Below are 9731 nucleotides of genomic sequence, written 5' to 3'. Positions count from 1 at the left end.
CTTCCGCAACAGTATCTATGTTTAATTTCTAAGATAACATAGTATTCCACTGGTGTTTTATAATAAATTGGTCTTTGGTATTCCTGTTGATAGAGAACACTTTAATGTAGAATAACTTATGCCGTTTGCTTTGTTTAGTTCAGAATCAATAGGCACTGGAGGCATCTAGTCTCCCTTAAAAGTATTGTAAATGAAAAGAACCATTGTTAACTTTGCTGACCAGACACACCCTCTTCCCCTGGGCTAGAATAACTAACTGAATTTTAAAGGAAGCCTCCCCTACCAAGGAACTGCTACATCCTGGTTGAAATTCTACTGCCTCACCACCGTGTTTTGAATATCAGCAATGTGAGTTGTGAAAATGAAATGTAACCACCTCAATGAGATCAAGGCTGTAAAACCCTATAAAAGAGGGAGTTGTAGCCCAGTACTGGGCTGATCAGGGCACTGCCATTAGGTGTGATTGATCCCCATCGATGGAGTAAACTTTGGTTATTACTTCCACTGTTGACTGTGTGTTGCCAATTCCTTCCATAACACTGTGACCCCTGCCTATACTGTGGACACTGTCATACCCTACTTCTTCCCTCAGACACCTGCAAGATTCTCCATTGTAATAGTGACCAGTGCTACTGTGTATCTCACTGAGCAGTGTGTGTTTACTCAAACTATGGCTGTCCTAGAAGCAACCATGCAGGGAGATGTGTACTATCCTATTTTACAGACAAGGGGTCTAAAAGAGAATCCAGGCATCAGAGCCAAGACTTGAAACAAGATTTTATTTCCAGTGGCCTTCATATTTTGAAATAATTTTAGACTTAAAAAGTTACAAAGAGTTATTGTATACCCTTCATCCAGTTTCTAATGTTCTTATCTCATTTCATATCTTTTTAAACATTTGCCTTTTGACCACAAAACCCAGATGGCATGCTTCATACTGGCATTATCATTTTCCCCATTTAAGCTTAGTTGCCTGAAAATCTCTTAGTGCTTTTTTTTAAAACCATATCTTCATGTTATATAAAGTCATCAGTATCCCAAATATCCAAGAATTGAGTTACTGTCCAGATTAATGGGCTACCTAAGGTGCTAGCAGAAATCTTTTTTTTCTCTTCTTTTGCTCGGTTTAGGTTTGGCGGAAAACATTTCCCTTATAGATCTTTTTTTTTTTCTTTAGTACCTGAGATCAAACTCAGGACCTTGTGCTTGCCTGGCAGGTGCAACACCACTGAGCTACATCCCTGGCTGCTCTCTATAGATCTTTTAAAATGAGTTTCTTTTTCAATAGTTTGAATTTCTTCAGTCCTCAAGGTCCCATTACAAATGTTCATTCAGCTCAGAAATGAGTTTCTTGGGCTGGGGATTTAGCTCAGTGGTTCTGCCACCTGCCTCACAAGCACAAGGATCTGAGTTCAATCCCTGGTACCAAAAAATTTTTTTTTAAAATGGTTTTAATCTTTTTCAGTCCTCAAGGCCCAGTTACAATGTTCATTCTGCTTAAAGAATCATACCACAGCAATAGATGCACACCCGTCTTTATAGCAGCACAGTCTGTAATAGCTAAAACTTGGAAACAGCCCAATTTCCCATCACCTGGAGATGTGATTTTTTATAAAGTGGAGTACTACTCAGCTATAAAGAATGAGAAACTAGAGACATTTGTAGCTAAGTGGATGCACATTGAGGCCATACGCTCAAGTGAAATAAATAGGACACACATGTAAATACCAAATATTTTCTCTGGTGTGAAAAATTGTATAATCAATTGTATTATTGATCGAATTGTATAATAGATAATATGAAATAGGAAGAAAATGTCTAAAGGAGTAGGGGAAGTAGGAGGGGTAGGGGAAAGGTGGGAAAAAAAAACATGAGAAAAGGAAAAAAATGGAAACAGTCTTTGTAAATAGGAAAGGGTGAAGGGGGTGGGAATGGGGAAAAAATAAGAACCAAGATACATTGTGTAAAGGTACAAGATCCCAATGATGAATGTGACTGTTGTATACCTAAAATGTACCAATAAACTTATTGGTGGGGAGGAAATAGTTAATTTTGTGGAGGTAGCAAAAGTGAAAAAATGTTAAAAGGCTAGAAAAGATTGAGTGGAGAAAGTCTGAGGAACTTCGTGAAGCTAAAGATTTAAATTAGACTGAAATGAGATAATCAAGCATTACAGGGTGTTTTGAAAGTGAGAACCCTTTGGTTGTGAGAGCCTTGAATCAGCCGGTGATGCTTCAGAGCAGAAACTTAGTATGTGTACTTGAGAAGAGAGATTAACACTGGCTGGTGCCAAAATAAAACATGGTCATGGATTTCTTCAGAGGAATCCATTCATGGGTCTGGCAAGGCTGGAGGCTGATGATATGTACTCAAGTACCTGGGAAGAAATCAGTCTTCGAAATACAGGTGATTTGGGTGAAAAGGGAGGAGATCATGAAAGTCTTATTTCTTTTGATTAACACAGCATCGACCCTTGATTTCAGATGCTGACATTTTGGAGACTGTGGAGTTCTTCACCTCAGATTCTCAATAGATCTTCCTTTTTTTTTTTTGGATACCATGAATTGAACTCTGGACCTTCTGCTTTTGAGGCAGGCAGCAGCACCACTGAGCTAAATCCCAGGCCCCATTACCTCAGATTCTCAATATGCTTCTGAACAAATACATTTTCTACCACCCACACTTGGGTTTCTATTTACATCAGCTGCTGCTTACCTATCTTCATATCCAACTAACAGGGCAGTTTTAGTCATGAATGATAAATATGTGGTGGGAATCCTCTAACCTGGAGGAGCTAGCTCAGGCTCAGCTAGCAAAAGCCAAATGCAGCTTGCTGATAACTGGGGGCCAGATGCAGATGGTGTCTTAGAACCCAGCCAGGCCAAAGATGAGTGAAAAGCGAGATAAGCATTACAGAATTTACAGCAAAAGTCATACTTTGACATGACTTAATACACTGATATGTATTTATCAGAATGGAAAGATTTCCCTTTAAGGAACAACAAACTTCATGTGTACTAATAAGAGTCCTATTACTAGAGCTGTCTTGAAAGGTCTCAGTGATTAAGAATTACACCTAAAGGCCTTCCCTGTTAAGGTATTCTTACTGTAAGTGCTGCCCTCATGGAGAAATGCAGATTCCCACACCAACTCTGGAAACACTGCATACGTGGCTCAGATGGACCCAGATTCTAGAATGTCAGAGAAGTAGATAGAAACACATGGCTTTAGAAATTCCTCAGACATGTAGAGTCAGATTTTTGGAGCCTTAAAAGTCATTTTATGATATGTTTACTAAATGTTTATTAGCATCTATATGTAAGGCACAATAAGTAAAAGACCTCAGCCTGACGAATTCATGAAGGATTCATCACTGGCAAAATGAATGGGAAGAGCAGCAGCCCCACAAATCAAGAGCCATCCATCCAAGAAAAAAAAGTACTGGTCAAAGGCAACTAGTCAGTCTCAATGGCCAATTAAATCTGAAAGGTGAGAACGAAACACCTCAGGTCCTACCTCTTCCAGACACTATTCCAATGCTGTGAAGTATGGTTCCATTCACCTTCTAAAACCATCTCAGCTAGAATGAATTTTCCAATACATGATGATGTATATTAGTAAATAAAACCCTATAGGAGACATCCCTGCCCAGTACTAGTTGGGCTGAGTGACATGTTTCTTGCCATCCATAATTTGCCTATATTATTTTATATCAGGAGTCAGACTGAAGCTCCACATGACTCAAATGGGCATGTCAGATGGTGGACTGGGTGAGTACAGCCCCTCCCTCAATGGCTGCCACAGAAACATAGGCCCTGGTCTGTGAAGTGACAGGTGGCCCTACTGAGTTACATGCAGCTGAGGTCAGTGTGAGCCCAATTAAAGCCCTTTCCCCTGAATTATGGCTTCTCACTAACCCAAGGGGTTGCTTGTTAATTGCATGCAGTCCCAGCACCAGTTCGTTCTACCCAAACAAGATACAGTGCTTACTTCCTAACAGCTCTGCCTGGTACCATCATGCCAGGTGTTCGGCAGTAATTCACTAGATGCCCTCAAAGCATACCCTACTCCCTATTCCTTCCCACAACTGTATTCAATATATACTGGATGTGCTTGGGGGGCCTTTGTCTTTGCTGCCACGAGTGTACTGACCAGGACCCAAGACTCAGTTTCTCCACTCTAAGTCTCATTTCCTGTCTGTTCTTGAATTTGCTTTGTGCTGTGGGTGGCTCACAGGCCAGGACCCTTAGTAGAGGTCCTGGTAATGTCCCCTTCCATTCCCTACAAAATCCCACTGACAACTTCTGTAGCCAGCAAAGCTCCAGCGGATTTCAATACAATGACAAATGAGTACCAAATTTGCTATGCATCCAATGGGTCACTGTGACAGAATTTTTTTTGCCTACATGGCTCCTGTGATGTTGAATGAGGTATGAAGTTTGGGTGAAGCCTTTTCCACATGCATCACACTGATAAGGTTTCTTCCCAGTGTGGATTTTCTGATGTTCAATAAGACTTCTGTTTTAAGTAAAACTTCTCTCACACTCATTACATTTATAAGATACAGAAGTTTCAGCATTTTCTGACTGGCTTTCCATCTTGGCCCTACCTATCCAGGACTTTCCAGCATCATTTCTATCACCATGGATCCTCTGGTGTCTCTGGAGATGGGAACTCCACCTAAAGGCTTTGCCACACATGGTGCACTGGTATGGCTTCTCCCCAGTATGAATTCTGTGATGTTCAAGGAGGCTACAACCCTGGCTGAAGGTTTTCCCACAGTCCTCACACTCATAGGGCTTCTCTCCCATGTGTATTCTCTGGTGTTTCATAAGGTCTGAGCTGTGACTGAAGACCTTTCCACACTCTTCACACTCATATGGCTTCTCTCCTGTGTGGATTCTCTGGTGAATGACTAGGGCAGAGCTCCTGATGAAGGTCTTCCCACATTCCTCACACTCATAGGGTTTCTCTCCAGTATGGATCCTCCTGTGTTTGGTCAGACCTGAACGTTGAGCAAAACTCTTTCCACATTCATGACAAATATGCCTCCTGCTCCCTGTGGCATTTTTCTGCTTTCTTTGTAACCTGTCTTCCCATTCACCAGCTTCAGCACTAGCAGGAACTTGGGCAGTGTCCTCACCCAGGTGGCAGGGAGTCTGCCCAGGATCTTGTCCTGGATGCTCCTCAGCTGGAGAAAAGCCCCTGATCTTAGCCTGTATTTCACCATCTGAAACAACAAAGGCCAACAAAGGTCAATTGTGCCCTGTATGGGAGGAAAGCTCTGTGATGAGCACCAGGGAGACAAGAATTGCAGGGGTCTCTGCATGCCAAGGAGGACTGAAGTGCAGGAAGGAGGATGGGAATAAAAGAGGCTACAGAGTGCTGGGAGGAAGAGACCTGAGAATGGGATGGGGCCAGGGGAGAAGGTACAGGTGGGAATGGAGAGAGTGCCGGGGACACACCACGGTGCTAGTTTGGAGGAGGGGGCTGCTAAGCAATAAGAACAGTAAGGCAGGGCCACACACTGAGATTAGATACTGAAAGGACTCAGCAGGTGGTGGCAGTAACAGGGCAAGTGGAAGAACTTCTGAAATATTCTGTAAGAAACAGCAAAAGTGGGAACTTGGGATTTGGTCCTGATCAATGACAGGAGTTATCTCTAGTGAGCTGCTAGGTAAAGGCAAGGTCCTCAACAGAAGTGTCATTGGTATTGGGAGTTCAGAGTTGGAAACTTCACTATGCTGTTATGCTGGTGAATCTTGCCTGTCAGTGTGACAGCTTGAGAGGGCACTAATCTCATCAATGAGTTAACCTATGGACGAGTTCATAGCTGTCTGGGGCTGTTAGAGGCGGGACCTGATTGGAGGAAGTGGGTGGTTGGGGTGAGACCCTAGGGACTGTAGTACCTGCCCCTTCTTCTCTGGCTCTTTGTAACCCACAATGCTTTGTAGCTTCCATGAGTTGACCAGCTTTCCTCTGCCACACCTTTTTGCTATGTTTCTGTTTTGGAGCTAGATGACAGTGGACTGAAGCCTCTCAAATTATGAACTAAAATAAACCTCCTCCTTGAAGCTGTGGATCTGAGGTCTTTTTTCCCAGCAATGGGACAATTTGCTAGTTGTGTGACCTCTGAAAGTCACAAAACCTCCTGTGCCTCCACACCTTCACCTCTAACATTAAAGTCTGTAGTCAATGCCTGAGGTCACTTATAACTCACCCTCTGTGGCTCCATGGCCTATTTTCTGAAGTGTCCCTTAGCTTTCTTCAGTCAGGTCTAGGAAAAGGAAGGGAATTAACACTTACTGAGGATGTACTGAGTCAGACCTGTACTGAGGGGTACAGCTCCTTCATCTAATCTACTATGACCATAACACTGGCAGGGTAGAAAATAATGCAAAGGTCAGAACATTTAAGGAGCTAGGTACACAGCTGGTTGGAAACAGAGGAGTTCACAGATGGTCATTCTGCATCCAAACAGCTTCTAACAGCCCAGCATCACAAGCAAATGAGCCAGTCTTGTCTGACTTAGCTAGGGAGTGGGGGCGGCCACAGCTCCCCGCGACTTTCATCACTGCAGAATTTCACTGGAGAAGGACCCAGCTGTGTCCACCCATGGGACAGCATCAGGGCCACGAGTTCCACTCTGAGCAATTCCTAAAACAACAAATAGTCCCACCCCGTACCTCTTGCCCATCATCACTCCCAAAGCAGGTACGTGCATAGAATGAACTTATCCCTTATAGGGGCTCTTTAAAGAGGAAAAGTGGCTTACCTGATATACTTAAACCTAGTCAAAAACGTATTTATCCAAAAAACAAAACAAAACAAAAAACAAGATGTATTGTAAACACTGGGGAAAATCATATAAATAACTAAACAGTCTAGAAAGCAAAAAGTTTTGGAAAACAACAGCCAATGCAGCAAAAGGAATAGAAACATATTCACAAACTTCAAAAGATTTGTAGTGTTTGGGAAGGAGAGGGTGAGGGTTCATTTACATTAATATTTTTTTAAATCCAATGAAATCTAAGTGTGAGATTAAAAAAATAAGGGAAAGCAAAGGATACAGAGAGCCTCAAATAACCTCAAGCAGGACATGAAACATTGAATGAGAAAGTAAAATCTAGGTTAAGTAAAGATTGTTCTTACTGAAATATAACCAACTTTAGACTAAAAGGACTGAAATATATGTTTGCTTCAAATGTAATTCTTAGAAGGCAGAGGTCAGGCCTTTATATTTCTCAAGGGTATGCTTTATTGTATTTTATTTTTAAAAAACAGGGCTGAGGGCCAGGGATTTGGCTCAGGGGTGCCACTGCCTGCCATGCAAGCACAAGGACCCGAGCTTGATCTGTGGTGACAAAAAAAAAAAAAAAAAAAAAAAAAAAAAAAAAAAAAAAAAATAAAAAAAAAAAAAAAAAAAAAAAAGAAAAGAAAAGAAAGAAAGAAAAAGAAAACAGGGCTGAAGGTGTAGCCCTTTTATAAAACAGGGCTAAGGGCTGGGAATTAGCTCAGTGGTGCTGCCACCTGCCTCACAAGTCCTCAAAATGTCCTGAGTTTGATCCCTGGTACCAAAATAAACAAACTACAACAAAAACCAGAGCTGAGGCAGAGGGGGCAAGCTTGCCTAAAATGTCTGAGGCCCTGGGTTCAATTTCCAATTTCCACTGCAAAACAAAAACACTAAACAAACAACCTACTGTCACAAAGAAACCTTCATTTTGCATTTATTAAGTTGCTGTTGTTGAAGAAGAAAATCCCAGGGAAGACAGGACCAACTAAAGCGATGGGATAGGAAAGATGGAAGCAGCAGAGGGCACTTCAGGGTAACAAGAAAACAGCAAGAGCCTGAATAGGCACCAAATGAAGCACAGAGATAAGCAGTAACAGGGTGAAAAAACTCAAATCTCATGTGTATCTGGGATGGGGTGGGGTAGAACTGGGGAGCCAGGCAGCTGAGAAGCAAAGCTGATAGATACGGTGGGGGGGGGACTCCAGCTCACCTGGGACTCTAATGCAGACTTAGCAACTGCCACAGCATCTTCTCTGCATCTGCCTCCCTGAGCAAACCCAGGGACCTGGAGAACTAAGAAGAAAAGAAGCTCTGGATGAGATCTACCTGGGTATTCAGCGTCCTTCTGTTGTGGAATGCAAGATCAAAAACTAGATTATTAAATTCTTGCTGAAAAGTTTACACAGGGTGTGTTCCTTTTCAAAGCACAGAATCCCTACTAGCTCCATTCCTACGGCCTAAGGAGTTCTGCTGTATTCTTCAGATACCCCAAAATCACAGGCAGAACCCTTAGCAGGAGCGGTGAAATAAATGCAACGTGAAAACAAAGCCTTTCATTTTCAGAACTTTCAGTATTTAATTCTCCTGGGACATGAGGGTATAAAGGAGTTTTGGGGGAGGCTGTTTTGTTGTTGTTTATAGATCAGATTCAAGAGAGAGGTAGAAACCTGAGGTTTCCCAATAAGAAGTGAACTCTGCAATGGACAGAGCATGAGTTGGTTTAGGCCAAGGCTTTGGTTAAGAAATAAAGTTGCGTGTTGGGTGTCATGTCTACGTACTGTATGTATATCCTGGGAACCTGCCCAAATGTTCACAGGAATAAGGAACACCCTGGAACAAACAGCAGTTTCCTATTTCCCTATTCCTATCTCTGAATGATTTTCACTGTTTTACTGACACACTTTACAGGGTCTACAAGATTTATAGCTTTACTTACAGGACTTTTACTATTTCTGGAAAATCTTTTACAAATTCTGCCTTATATTCTTTATAGTATTTTTTAATATCTAAAATTGTATTGTTGATTTACTTGCTATATTCCTCACTAGAATATAAATCCTACTAGAGCAAGCATTCAGCCTTATTTAGCCTAGAATATAAATCCTACTAGAGCAAGCATTCAGCCTTATTTAGCTAACAACATTGACTTCCATTGGAAGGTCTCTATGGATAGATAGTAAATGAATGAAGATCACTATGCTGTTACAAAATAAAGTCTTTCAGAAACCAATTTTAATGAAGTGCTATTTCCTATATCCAGATTTGATTAAGAAAACTTTCTACTACTGTTTAAAACTCCCCCTTAATTTCAGTCTTCGAGTCAATCAGTGATGGGCATTTAAAGTACCTGTCAATGGATCTTTCAGGTGACCCTTAAATGAAGTCTTTAGAGTTCACACGATCCCGGGCTGGGGTGTACCTCAGGGGTAGCAAACTGACCCAGCATACACCAGGCCCTGAGTTCCACCTCAGCACCGCATTAAAAATCACACAGCTCACAGGCAGCACTCACCTGTGTTTTGTGAGAGCTGGGATCCCCGAGATTCACGCCCGAGCAGAGGCTTCACTGCCTGTACTTGGCTGCTTTGTGACCTCCGGGCCGCTGCCACCAGTCCCGCCCTGGCGACACAGAAGTGCTTGTCCCGGATCACCTGGGACCTAGATGTAATTCATCTAGTTTTTCTTATTTGGCCATCAAACATTGTTATCAAGCTATCTGTGTGCAAGCACTTTCTAGGTTCCAGGCACCGCTTCTGAGATCTAGAAACACATTAAACACAGACAACCCTGTGCGCTGGAGTTTCGTGGCTGGGAAACTGAGTCTGACTGTAGGCAACTCCCCAAGACGCTCAGCAATGACGGCGGATGCTAGGCGGCGCCGCCCGGCCCGGCCCAGCCCCTGAGCCCGGCTCTACCTGTGGCTCCTCCCGCCTCG

At 42.6% G+C, this 9731-nt stretch overlaps 1 protein-coding gene across 1 annotated transcript; it reads right to left on the bottom strand.

The window, feature by feature from the left end:
* Positions 1–4177: 4177 nt before the first annotated feature.
* On the bottom strand, positions 4178–5249 carry Zkscan4 (zinc finger with KRAB and SCAN domains 4; the record flags this gene model as incomplete). The annotated part of the gene is given in 1 exon segment (XM_033761796.1): positions 4178–5249. A coding segment is annotated over 1 exon segment (918 nt), but the record flags the coding sequence as incomplete, so codon positions are not given.
* Positions 5250–9731: the final 4482 nt, after the last annotated feature.

This window comes from Fukomys damarensis, unplaced genomic scaffold, assembly GCF_012274545.1.
Source record: "Fukomys damarensis isolate Sample0158 unplaced genomic scaffold, DMR_v1.0_HiC HiC_scaffold_10, whole genome shotgun sequence".
NCBI classification, from domain to species: Eukaryota; Metazoa; Chordata; class Mammalia; order Rodentia; family Bathyergidae; genus Fukomys; species Fukomys damarensis.
The sequence above is the reverse complement of the archived record's forward strand: the minus strand, read 5'-3'. Positions and strand labels throughout refer to the sequence as shown.